This window comes from Gobio gobio (genome assembly GCF_949357685.1).
Source record: "Gobio gobio genome assembly, chromosome: 23".
NCBI classification, from domain to species: domain Eukaryota; kingdom Metazoa; phylum Chordata; class Actinopteri; order Cypriniformes; family Gobionidae; genus Gobio; species Gobio gobio.
The window spans coordinates 21,000,999-21,014,051 of record NC_137119.1 but is presented as its reverse complement, the minus strand read 5'-3'; the positions used below and the strand labels follow the sequence as shown (position 1 = coordinate 21,014,051).

The 13,053-nt window shown below is 40.4% G+C and overlaps 1 protein-coding gene across 5 annotated transcripts in view; it reads right to left on the bottom strand.

Moving 5' to 3' along the window:
• Nucleotides 1-580: 580 nt before the first annotated feature.
• The window catches only part of eya1 (EYA transcriptional coactivator and phosphatase 1), a 49,058-nt gene continuing 36,585 nt past the window's right edge, over nt 581-13,053 (bottom strand). For 3 of the 5 annotated variants that reach the window (XM_079806146.1, XM_079806148.1, XM_079806147.1), the window contains 6 exons: nt 6,761-6,819; nt 6,512-6,672; nt 6,214-6,328; nt 5,821-5,942; nt 5,081-5,181; nt 581-2,622 (listed from right to left, as the gene is read on the bottom strand). In XM_079806146.1, the coding sequence (XP_079662272.1) occupies nt 2,542-2,622; nt 5,081-5,181; nt 5,821-5,942; nt 6,214-6,328; nt 6,512-6,672; nt 6,761-6,819 (639 nt within the window). In that variant the 3' untranslated portion in view covers nt 581-2,541. The remainder of the gene's footprint in view (nt 2,623-5,080; nt 5,182-5,820; nt 5,943-6,213; nt 6,329-6,511; nt 6,673-6,760; nt 6,820-13,053) is intronic. The other 2 variants (XM_079806145.1, XM_079806149.1) reach the window with 1 other exon arrangement.

Genomic DNA, 13,053 nt, shown 5'->3' with positions numbered 1-13,053 from the left:
CCAGCACGGGTCACACATGATCAGACAGTATTCATAACAAAAGAAAATCATTTTTTTCTGTAAATTTGTGCAAATCTAGCATTGTTTTTGCATCAAATGAGTCCCCAGAATGAACTGAACATATTGATTTTAAATGTACACTTTGAAATCCCACATATTGCTCTAACAGTTGCTTTGCACAAAGATGAGAGGAACGGAGAGCTTTATATGACATTACATCAGTTATGATGTTTTAAACAAAAGTGCCATACATGACGTGTTGTCTGAGAATCTGTTGGAGGGGGAAATGCTGAATTGCAGACCACCAAATGACAGAAGAGGCCACACAAATACTACATTCCCATCCAATAAAATTGCTGACTTTTATAAAAGGTATCCATTTGTGCGTGCGTGTGTATATGTACAATTTTAATATAATGATCTCTGGACACGCAGTTGCTCAAAGTTCAGAAGACCGTCAATCCAAAACACTTAATTTGGGGGCATTTGATCGCAGGACCAAACAGTCAATAAATACAAACTCCATGGCAGAAAATTGCAGAGCCACTATTTCAATCACTCGCAAAAAGGGCAAATGTGTGTAACAGTTCACAAATCAGTTTTTATTAATTTAAACACAATCAAATAATAAATGTCAAAAACATCTGTACACATCTTTTTTTGCAGACACAACAAACTGTGTTTCACAATGAGGCCCACATATTGTAAATTATTTCCAGTTTGCATTATGATTGCATCATTTATTTAAAAATAAAAATGCTGTGTTAAATCTAGAAAACATTTACTGTTACCGTGATCTAGCAGCAAAATGTGATTCCCCGGGACGGGGGGTGGGGGGAGGGGGTGGCGGGCGACGCAATAAGAGGGGTGAAATTGTAAATGTGGTGAGAAAAACTAGGCCAGAGAAGACGACCTCACCTGCAGGAGCCGAACATCATCATGTGCCGGGAGGGAAAATTAAAAACAGATCGAGTTAGCTGGGGAAATTCACAGTCGATAGCACATGTATGTTCTCAACTCCATTGTGAGTGAGTGTGTGTGTGTGTGTGTGTAGGTGTGAGTGAGTAGTGGCTTTCTTTCTTAAAGTCTAAGAGCTAGAGTTTCCAGTCCACAGTTACCTATCAATATGCATCATGAAAATCCAACTACGGCGATTTCCAAGTGGACACAATCAAAATAAAAAGACTACTTCATACAAAAATTACACTTGCTGTACAAGACTTTCTGCTTTAGCGCCAGTACAAAAGATAATAAAACCTATTTAAGCTTAAATGCCCGTCACGGACGTTGAGGTTCAATGTCCAGCTCGGGAAGGAGAAAGTACTTGGGATACAGACATTTACACTCAGTTTGAAGCTTGACATTCAGAAGATTATTATTCTTATTATGCTGTTTATGTTCTTCCTTGGAGTTTGAGCTACCGTTGGGACTTAATTCACTCTGTCCGGTATGAAATTCTGACAGAAAGAGTCACATTTCATTGTCTCTACAAGTTCTCACCACCAGAAGAGTACAAAGGAGGAAACAAAACATCACTGAAGAAAAATAGGAAATTATTGACACTTGACATCCATGCTTTTGGTCATGACAAAACAATTATCACCAAAAAAAATCCTTATCTACATGTATTTATTGAATGAAACCTCGAACACGTCAACACTTTCAGGCTTTGCACAAGCTACAGCGGCAACGCCTGTACGTACTTCCATGAAACGCTTTCCACAGCATGTACCTTAATCAATATAGGAAGGAATAGTCCAGTGATTACAAATTTACACACAAAAAAAAATGTCTGTACACGATTGTCTCTGCAATGTAAATAGTGTTTTGTTAAATTTTTTCCTTAAATTACTTAGAAAATCCTTTTTTTTTCCTCCATAAACTTCTTGGTGTAGTGGAATCAAAGTACTTTGTAACACGAAAAGGCACAAGTCTTTCAAACAAAGCGCCTTTTTCTGGGACCGGTGCCGTCCACAAAGTCTCTCGAAGATCATAAATAAGAAGAGCAGGACGTCCAGGGCAATGGGGCTGGCGAAACGAGAAAAATAACAAACAAAAAAAACGAGGGGGCCGTGCCCGACTGTCTTTGTACCATCGATTGAGAAAGACGGAGACGTAGAGACAAAACTTTACACCAAGTCGCAGTGGGATCGGAGTCCTGCTAATTTCCAAAGGCATCGGTAGCTCAGTTTTTGTCACAGGTGTGAACCCTTGCCGAGTCCCCCGCGTAGACAGGGCTGTAAAACATTTTGATGGCTTTGGAAAAAAAAGCCAATTCACAGTAACCAGGGCCAGCAGCTGCAGCGCCATAAATTCACTCTCCTCCACTTCGAAAAAGGTTTAGGGTTAAGACGAATTGCGGCCATGTGTCAACACGCTGAGAGTGTCGCTCTCTCTATGTTATGTGTGTGAACGATTTTGTTTTTGGTCTGGTGCTGTTGGAACGCAGACGCTCGGGCGACGCAGCAGGCTGACGGTGCTGGGTTTGGGTCTGCAGGGCCCTCGCACGGCCTGGGACAGAGCGACAGGGCCGTCACAGTGCTACAAGTACTCCAGGTCCAGAGCGTGGTGAAGAGCCATGAGGTCAGAGTGACTAGAGATCCTCCAGAAAGGCATGTTGTGCTGTAAAAGACACAGAGAGAGCGAGAGTGTTTGAGGGTGAAAGAGAAAATAAAGAAACACAAAACCTGCAATGAACACTTCACTTAGAAAAACAATCACGCCCATGAGTGCCGTCTGAACAGCCTTGATGGCCCGTAACATCACACGAGACTCCAGAAGAGGAAGGACTTGCAAACTACAACCGCTGAAGCGGCACCATACCATTGAGGTCACTCGGTAAATATCATTTGAAATAATAGTAATAATAAAAAGATCACATTTTGACAGTTAACTTAATGACATATGAGAAAATAAAGCAAAATCTATTTTAAAACGGGCAAAGTTCTTAGAAAATGTTGGTCTTTGGAAATGTTGGTTTCATATGGTTTTGAAAAACATTTAGACCTTTCAGTTTAATGTAAAAAAAAAAAAGTGGTGTAACCATCAAGTAAAAAAAATTATATATACATGTTTAAAAGTTTATGATCGGTAAGATTTTTTATGTGTTTAGAAGAAGTCTCATGCTCACCAAGGCTGCATTTATTTTATTTTATATATATATAAAAACAGTAATGTTGTGAAATATTATTATTATTATGTAAAATTAAAAAGCTGAATTTTCAGCATCAATACTCCAGTCTTCAGTGTCACATGATCCTTCAGAAATCATTCTAATATGATGATTTGCTGCTCAAGAAACATTTATGATGATCAATTTTGTAACATTATAAATGTCTTTACTGTCACTTTTGATCAATTTAATGCATCCTTTCTGAATAAAATTATTAATTTCTTTAAGTTCTTTCCCAAAAAAAAAAAATTGTATTACTGATCCAAAACATTTGAACGTTTGTACAATGTTGCAAAATCTTTCTATTTCAGATAAATACTGTTCTTTTGGACTTTCCATTCATCAAATAATCACAAATTATGAATTCATAAAAATCATTACATTTTTGAGGAGTCGCACCACATGACATTTTACAACCTGAACTAATTTTGCCTTATAATAAAAAGGTTAAATAATGAAATTTTAAGAAACTTTAAATGTTTTTTATTTATTTTTTGGTGCATGTTTCTGCATGATGATTTGGCAGCTAAATGTTTAAATATAAATAGGCAGTGAAGCAATTTAGATACAAAAAGTTATTTTATTTTCAAAAATATTTTATACCTCTTAAGAATATATTATAATGTTGTTGAATTTTTTTTATTAAAAACGTCTATAAAAATATTGAATATTTAAATATATAAAATAAGGAATCCCCATAAGCCTCATAATACTCCTCAGGAAAAAAAAATGGCCAGGTGGGAAATAACTATTAAATGCACTACATATATAGCACCTCTGCTCAAACTTATCCGGACACAACACTGCAAATGAGGCATTGTTCCTGGGAGAGGCCACTGGGAAATATGATTCTGCCAGAATGAAAGAAGCTTGTCAGCTCAGAGACGTCCACACACAAACCATTACTGAGTCTTATCAAAGGTATAGCCTCTCTCAGGCATATGTTCCGCTTAGAGAAGCTTGCACTGACCCTTAAAAGACTCTTTTCTTTTGTTTTGTAAATTGTCTTTGCTTTTAACTTTAAAAGCCAGAGATGGTATCTCCCTTTGCCTCGGTCGGTTATTAACTAGAGGGGAATTGTTTCTGGGATACGATGGAAAAAACGAAAGTATACAAAGGTTTGTCTTTGCTTTGGTGGTTTAATACAATGTCACCCTTGACACTAGTGTTGTATCTGACAAAACTGTGGGTTTCTTAAGTGCCAAGGACTTATTAAAATCTGCTGCACTACATCTAAACACTATGTCTCAACGGAAATGGGGACTGACATGTAAAACAAATTTGTGTTGACTTCCTACATTCACATTCCTTCCGTGATTAATTGATAACATGGAACTAATCACTTGGCACAAAATAATAAAGAATCACATCAACACTCATTCATCTGTTTGTAACCTGTCTGAACAACAATCTGCTTTGATAATCACATGATGAATAATTTCAGCTTTTGTGGTTTATAGCGCCGGGTTTACATGAAAACTTGGCGGACGTTCTGAAAACACAGGCAGCAGGTAACATAAATCTTCTGGTTTGAACAACAAGAGTCATGGAAAACAACACTAAGGTGTTTGGCTGCCCTTCGGATGGTTCTTATGTTCTTCGGAATATCCTCAATTTATCTAACAATGATTTAAGCCTCTTAAACGCATGTTATATTTATGAACCAGGCCCTCTAAACATGCCTGAGAGGACTTGTCTAGCATTACCAATGTTGAAACGGCAAAGTCACATGCAGGGACGTGTAATTATGTCATCTTGCCTCCCTTTACATTCAGGCTGTCAGAGGAATTGAGCTGATTACAATGTGAGATTTATTCTCTCGCTGATCCAGTGGCATTTTCAGAGAATGGATTGAAGAAATTGAAGGTTTGGAGGAAAAGTGGTATAGAGTTCTGGGCGTCTTCGTACCTTTTTCGACCCTTGCTCCTCCTCCACGCCGTCCCCCACCACCACATAAACAACTTTCCTCCCGAACCTCTGGATTACTCTCTCGAAGCAGCTCTCTTTTCCTGGGGAGAGGAGAAACAGGTTTAGTTTGCTGCGGAAAGCAAGGAAGCCACATCCAAGACCAAACCCCGGTGAGGGGCTCTTTAAATGCGCAATAAGTTACACAAAATTACGCAGTGTAAACACTTTGCCTTGGCTTGGAGATACGATAAGATCGATGCCCAGATAAAAGTAGTCTGAAAAGCATTAAGTGTGTCTTATTCCTCGCAGAACGTAGGAGAAATGGCTAAAACAAGCTAAATCAACCTCACATGCAAATGCCGCAGCGAGGGAGGTGAAGAGCTTTGCGCGAACGAAAGTACGAAAGTAAGGGTTGGTGTTTATTTTGCATTCGAAAAAGTGCAGAGGCCGAGAAGAAGAAAAAAAATGTCAAAGTGGAATGACATAAATTTGCCGAAGTGGTTTCATATGTAGACCTGAAAAGGAGAGGCCCAGTTCAGGCTGAGCTCCAAGAAAATAATCCCAGCCTGATTAGACCTCTTCCTGAACATCAACCCTCTCGTGTGTCCGCCACTTCTGCAGCCTAACCCAATCACACGCCATGTGTCTTGCGCTGTTTACACATAATATTGTAGTAATTACGGCCACACTCCAATAGAATCCATTCACACACAGGTAGCTAATACTGAGCTCACACTTACCTATTTTCGTGGCGCTATAAATGTTTTCAATTGGAAATACTACTCCTAGTCCGTACAGAAGGACCTTGGCGAGGGCAGGTATGAGCTGTGTTGTGGTCACTAAGATGTTCACGCAGTTTGATCTGTAATTGAAAGGCAAAGGATGTCAAGTTAAAGCGCACAAGGGAGGACAAGGCTAACAGGCGTGCCATTTGTCATCCAAAACGCCCCGTAATAAATGGATCTTTGATTGTTGCAAATAATCGCTGCCCTAAAATGGTGTTTTTCAAAATAATACAGAGAATAAGTGTCCTTTGAGGTATCGGGGCATAAAGAGCACCGTTATTCATGCCTCTCGCTGATTTATGTGTATCAGTGATAGGCTCTATATAATTCGCTCGTGCTAAGGCCTACCTTGAGTGGATTAATGTTAGTGCTTTCAGTGCCAGTGTTAACCAGGAGTCAGTCAGGGCTTCAATTTCTGCTCGCAATTGCAACCAGGCTTCCCTTTTGGCCGGGCCAAGCAGACCTGAAATGAACAGAAACATTGTTTGAGTTGGACGGTCCTGCGAATACTTTGAGAAATTTTGAAATTTACCCAGACTAAGTGGTTTCTGCATAAGGGATTATTTGAGAAACTTATGAGTGATTTTGTTGACGCACCACCCCTCTTCCCCAGCAATTTTAGAAAAGCAGTTTATTGGGGGATTACCTCCGACGTTATTTTTATAGGTGGTGTAAATTTCTTTTACTCGTCTGTAGCGGAAGGCGAGCTTTCTCATCCAGTCCACACCTCCTCGTACGCCAGTGGCCAGGCACAGGTTGGCACTAGTGGCAGCAGCGTGGAATCCGTCTGTGCTAAAATTATATGTACTGAACAGACAGGAGAGAAAGAGAGAGTTTTTGAGCTCGACTTCAGCCAGAGTGAACTGTGAAATGGCTAGTATGTTGCCAACTCTACCTTAGGTCCTGCCCGTTGTCATCTGAGGACACATCGTCGATATGGACCTGATCGCACTCCTGGAAACAACCACAAGCAAAGGATGGACATGGTGAGAAGATTGGAATTAAAATATACCAATTTGATGAATTGTTTTCATGTGCAAAATTGGTGCGATTTGGCAGCTTGAATCCATGAAATGAATAATGTCAACAACTGTTGAATTCTCTCTCCTGAAAGCTCAAATCAACCCTCAACCACTTCCAGCCCCTAACCCCCCACCTGTTAAATCTTAATAAAAATAAACACCATCATCAGGGGACCAGGGATCCAACCCATTTGGCCACTACCACTAGGGGGATCTCTTGATATGCACATCTGCTGGTACGGAAAGTCAATTGGGACGGGATCTGTAGACTCCGGGAAGGTAGAACTGGCCTCTCCGTGTTAGGTCTGCTAGTCCAGAGACCGGTGACTGAACAAAGAGATAGCTGTGGGATAATGAGTGCGTCTGTACCCCCTTCAGGGTCTCCACTTCTTGGAGAGGCTGAATGATTCTACAGCTCAAAGCTGATTCAGCCAGTGTACACAGTAACACAAACCAGACTTTCTGGTAAATGTAACGTACTAGAAAAATTGAACCTGATGCTAACCGCCAATGAAATTATGACCTCTGATTGCTGCTGAGCCACACACCAACACAGCCTGAGGCCAGCTTTTTGGAGAAAGCAGACTGAAAATCTGTTATTAGTTTTCCATTTATAGTCGTCCTCTCCCCCTCCCCTCGCAAGAGCCCTAGATATCAGTGAGCAGGACCTGAGCATTCAAATCAAACAAAAATCACATGGGAAGAAAGAGTTGGTGGCTTGGGTGCTCCAAAAGTCATGTGCAAAAAATGAAATGCATATATGCGTACATGCATATATAAATTAGTTGACCACCATTCAAATTTCACGTTTAATCTAACAATTTACTTGGTAGTCGAATTTTAGAAGGGGGAGATTTCCTCTAGCCATTCTTGAGAATTTCCTTTCCAGAACTTTAAGCCTTTTAATTAAGTTTCAACAGGCTGCTAAGACACAAAAATACAAAAAAGGACTTCCTTGTTTTAACTCAATCTGAACCTGGCCAAATGCTGACGTTATTGCATTCCTGTCTAATGCTACAGCAGGGTAGGGGTAAGCGCTTTAGACCGTAAACCTTTTTTATTTTACTGGTTCCCCTCTGAACAAATTTTTCATCTCTCTGGATTTGTGGGGAGAGGGAGGGGAGAGCGACGTGAAGAGAAACTCAAACCAGCTGTTCTTTAACAGAATTAAAATCTTGACCCCCAACCCCTGCTCTAATGCAGCCATTCTCTCGCCAAGCCTCTCCCAGCAAGCCTCGAGATCCAAAGAGGAAAAGACTTTGACCTGGTGCCCTGCTCCTCCTCTCCAGGGCTCCACAGGCTCAGATAAGGGGGAGGGGGTCTGGAGGCAGGGGAGTTTGTGAGGGGGGAGTCGGGGTGACCTCACATGGAGAACTCGGAGTGTTGCGGGGCCAAAAGATGGACTGCCAATTGCAGCCGCGGCTCAGGAACACCTCCAGCTATTTGTGTAATCTGTTTCTAGATAGTCAGCAGTGGATCTGTAATACTTCTGAAGTACCAATTTGTTTTCCAAAGAGGACCTTTGGACAGGCCAAAATCATTACAGAAAGCTGGGGCCGCCGTCACGTCGTGTAATCCTGAGTATTAAACTGTTATGACGACAATTGCGGCATCTCAGAGTATTTGAAATATTTCCAAACGTGATGGATAAAAACATCCGAAACATAAAAAATCTGTCAAGCAAAAACACATTCCAGCAGTTTTGCCCTTGATCAAGTGCATGCAGCTGTCTAGGTCTCTTAACACGTTATCGTCTCCCTTTGACGGAATCACCGCATGTTTACATTGCCTTTTAATTCTCTGGTTATTACGACACACAATTAACAGTCTTGTTGTGGGCTTCCAGACCTCCGGGATGAAAGTGAGGGCAGAGAAAGAATGCACAACCTCTAGCAATTACTGCACACAGCTGGAGCCCACATAAACCACTTGACTGCCACTCTGGTAGCTGCACCCGGACCCTGATGGAGCCGCCCGGTCCTAATGTCTTACAGTAACTCATGAGACTCATTAGGGCAGCTTCTTAAGCACTCGTAAACACCGTTAAGCCTAATGACCGAGGATGGGCCAGCTTTAAGTGGTTAAATACAGCATGTGGTTGATCTTCAGGGGTGGCTGTCTGAAGGCATCTTCAAGAACGTGTTATGTTGAAAGGATGAGATACTATAAATATTGCTTGAAATATAGCTCAATTGAGCTGGTGGTGGTAGATAATGGCATCAATGATTGAGATAATGGGGTCAATGCTCTTGAACTCTTGAATACCATTTTCAAGAAAGGTTTACATTTAATGAACTGAAAACGTCATGTAGTGTAACTTTCAAGTTAAAAGTGATAAATACATATACTGTACATATTTAAATAAGTTTTATAGCTAAAATAAAAATAAAATAATAATAAAAAATCCAACTTTTTTTCTTTCAAATTAGCAGTTGAAATAAAAACAATGCAACAATATTATTCCTTTTCCCCCCTGAATTTGTGGACAATAGTTAATTTTTGACATTATGCCTCACAAATATATATATATATTTTTTAATACAAATATCTAAATATACTATATAATTAATGTAAATTAAATTTTTGATGCATTTTTAATTAACATACAAGAAACAAATTCCGTCGTGTCATCCCTTAGTTGGCAATGAAAGTTGAGTGTGATCCAGTGTAAATAGGTCTGTCTTTTCTTCATTGTGAATCTCCTTGTTCACCAAGCGGTGGTTCTTACAAACCTACAATCACTCCTAACTAACACCAGATGTTCCTACTGTAGGCTGTGTAAAGATCCTCCTCTGCAATCCATACATAATTACATCTTACACAAACATTGTCTCTGTTTAATTCATCAATTTTTTTGATCCCTTCTCATTCATTAAACGATATGAAGGTCCTGGTAGACGAAACAAATGTGTAAATGTGTGGGAAACTGCAAGAAAGGCCTAACAAAAATACAAAATAAACACCTTGAAATCAGCTCTTCTCTATTTCCATTCACTCGCTCTCATTTTCCTTTCAGTTCCTCCTCTGACTATCCAGGCCCAGAAAAACCTTTTCATTTATGCGAACTATCAGAGCCTCCTTTGTTCGGCTGGCATCTGTCATTAAGCAATCAGGCTGGACCGGCTGATTCTTCCTGTTGGCCAGAGGAAGGGCTTTGCTGCCGACTGCACAGAAGCGACTGCTGCAGAACGTCAAAAAAGAAAATGATTATTTAAAACTACAAACCCTACTTTCTCTCTCGTCCCGAGCTGGAAACATCCGTATTGCATTACTCTCCCTGGCTACCTCCGTTTCTTACTCTCTCTCTCTCTCTCTCTCTCCCTCTCTTTCTCTCTCTCAGCTCAGGAGGGCTTTCATCCCTGGCCGTGCCTTTGGGCCAGACCCTAAACTTTGCTGAATCTCAGTCTGGAGAAGGAACCAGCTCCCCACACAGGTGAGCGGCCCAGGTAACAAAGGCACAGTGTGAGTGATTACAGCCATCATCACAACATTCCTCCAAGCCTACAAGCTAAGTCCATGTGAAAAAGCCCAATCCATGGTTCGCAGGTTCTCAATGCTGCCACTCCATTGGCAGGGTCTGTCATCCCCCCGTCTGAGAGGGGGGTTCATGACCCCAGTGTTTGCCCCCCCCCTCTTCACTTTCCCACCACAGTTGGCCCACGCAAAGGGTGAGAGAGGTAGAGGGGAAAAAGGGAGGGTGCAGCTTACCTGTGGGTCGGACACAGGATATGGAGAACAAAGAGAGTTCTTCAGACCCACTTCATTCCAATCCACAGTTTGTGCTTGAACAGTCATGGAATTCAAACAGCCGAGTAAAACAAAGCTCTCTGGAAGCGTGACTTTCCTTAAACCGAGGCTTTTCGCACTCTCTCATATGAAGATAGAAAAGAGAAGGGGCCAGATTCATGAAAATCTTCTTAAGAAGATTCATTCTGAGAAGTTTGTAAGAACATTTCTTTTTCTTAAGAAGAAAAATGACAGGCTATCTGATTGTATGGCAGTTCTTACTGGAGACTTGTTGATCAATGTAAAACACACCAAAGGCCGTCTTATTACGCTGCCTTGAGATTACCGTAATAATGATAAAACACGCGTAAACTATTTTTTGTTACGACTGGTTTGATGGGAGTTTAGTACTCAGTATCACTTTTTTTGGGTGCCATGTGTTATTCATATTGTTATTTATGTGTTATTAATTTGTGCGCCGATATTTTACAATGACTTGTAAGAACATTATTTTCAGAAATTCTAATTCTTCTCAAGTTTTGTCTTCATAACAATCTTAAGAAAAAAAGATAATAATAGTCTTAAGAAATTTTTTTGGGAATACAAAATATTCTTACCTTTATTCATAAGTTATAAAAAAGAAGATTTGTGATCTTGCCCCCCATTGACAACCCTAGTAGGAAAAAAATACTATGATAGTCAATGGGGCCCGAGATCTGCTTGGTTACAAACATTCTTCTAAATATCTTCCTTTGTGTACAGCAGAGCACAGAAATGTATACAGGTTTGGAACAAATTGAGGGTGAGTAAATGACAGAATTTTCATTTTTGGGTGAACCATCCCTTTAAGTATGTTTTGTGGCCCACGATCTTCAAGTAAAATAAACTTGAGTAAAGTGAGTATGATGGAGAAAAGATAATGTAAAATAAGGTTTGAATTGTCTGATGCATCAACAACAAAGTTTTCCACTACATTTCCACCTTATAGATGTGATGCAAGTTAAAAAGGTTTGTCCAAATAGGAACAAAAGCAAAACCTGCTTTTATTAATAGTCAAACCGAGGATTATCTCAGCATATCAAACTATATATTTTTTCACAATCTGTCTAAATCGAGGAACTTAATTTAAAACACAACATTGCTTTCAATCCAAAAAAACTCTATTTATGCATAAGGGGGAGCAATCGGCTTCTAAACCATAATTTGTCACCACATTGTTTGTAACACTACATTTTCCACAGACGCACAACCCTTATTGCTTTTAGGCCCCATTACTGTGGGCTGCTGGGTAAGAGAGGGGCCGATGCTGAGAGAAGATAGACAGGCCGACTTTAAAAGCTCTCCTTTCTCTCTTTAGTCATTCCAAAACACATCAGGGCTCCTGCCTGGGGACCTCTGGAGCTCTGACAACCAAAAGACACTACCTGTGTCTAGACGTGAAAACACATTAAATCCACAGAGTCAATTGTGTTTCCGAACACACAACACGCGCAGGGAAAGTTATGATAATGACTTATTTCACTTTCAAAAGAGTCACTCCTCTATTTTGGTTTGGTCCAAAGAGCTCGAGGAATTGTGATGGAACATTTGCATGTGGTATTGGCCAGAAATACAGCATATTAAATAACAAAGCTATCTACCTAAATAACCGAGAGGACAACTGAAAACTAAGATACGTAAATTGCACTGGAAAGATGTTAAAGCACTGTGTTGGTAAATGTTTTTAAACTCATAAAATGCAACTGAAAAAAAAAAAAAAAGTCACACCCTTACTCGATTCCAGCTTTAAAGTGATAAGCGAAGCCCCTCCATCCCAGAGGTGCTAAAACTGTCCCGTTTGCAATGTCACCGGGTTGGCCTCAGGTATGCATCGGCAGAGGTACGGCCGGGGATAATTGAAACCGTTCCCACCTCAGCAGAGCCAGGGAGGAGATCTCTGTCCTGCAGACGGCTCTGTGTTGTTTTCTCTCCCGGCGAGCCGTGGCCCTTCCCTGCTGAGAGGGAGCACGGCCGGGCCTCCAGAGACGCACATTCCCACACACCAACCCGCACTCCACCTCTCACCCAACACACAAGAATGCTTTCATCCCCAAAACATCCTCACACTCAGGTACTGCACGCAGCATATCTCACAAGCTGGGTAATTGCACACAAGAGTTATGGTATAACCAGTTGTGGTATAACCAAAGGGAACAATGCCAACTGAGTCTCTGTATGTGTTCTGTACACGTGTTAGATGTGTGATGTGTCCAGTAAAAATCCTACTGTATTTCTTGAGCCTTGTTCTCTCATATAAAACCCCCGCTTAAAGTTTCAAATAAATGAAAGTATTTTTAATTTGTTACATTTTTTTTTGTGAAAATTATGTTTCCAAGGCAAAATTGAAAAGTGAGTTAATTAAATTATAAAAAAAAAAAAAAAAAAAAAAAAAAAAAATATT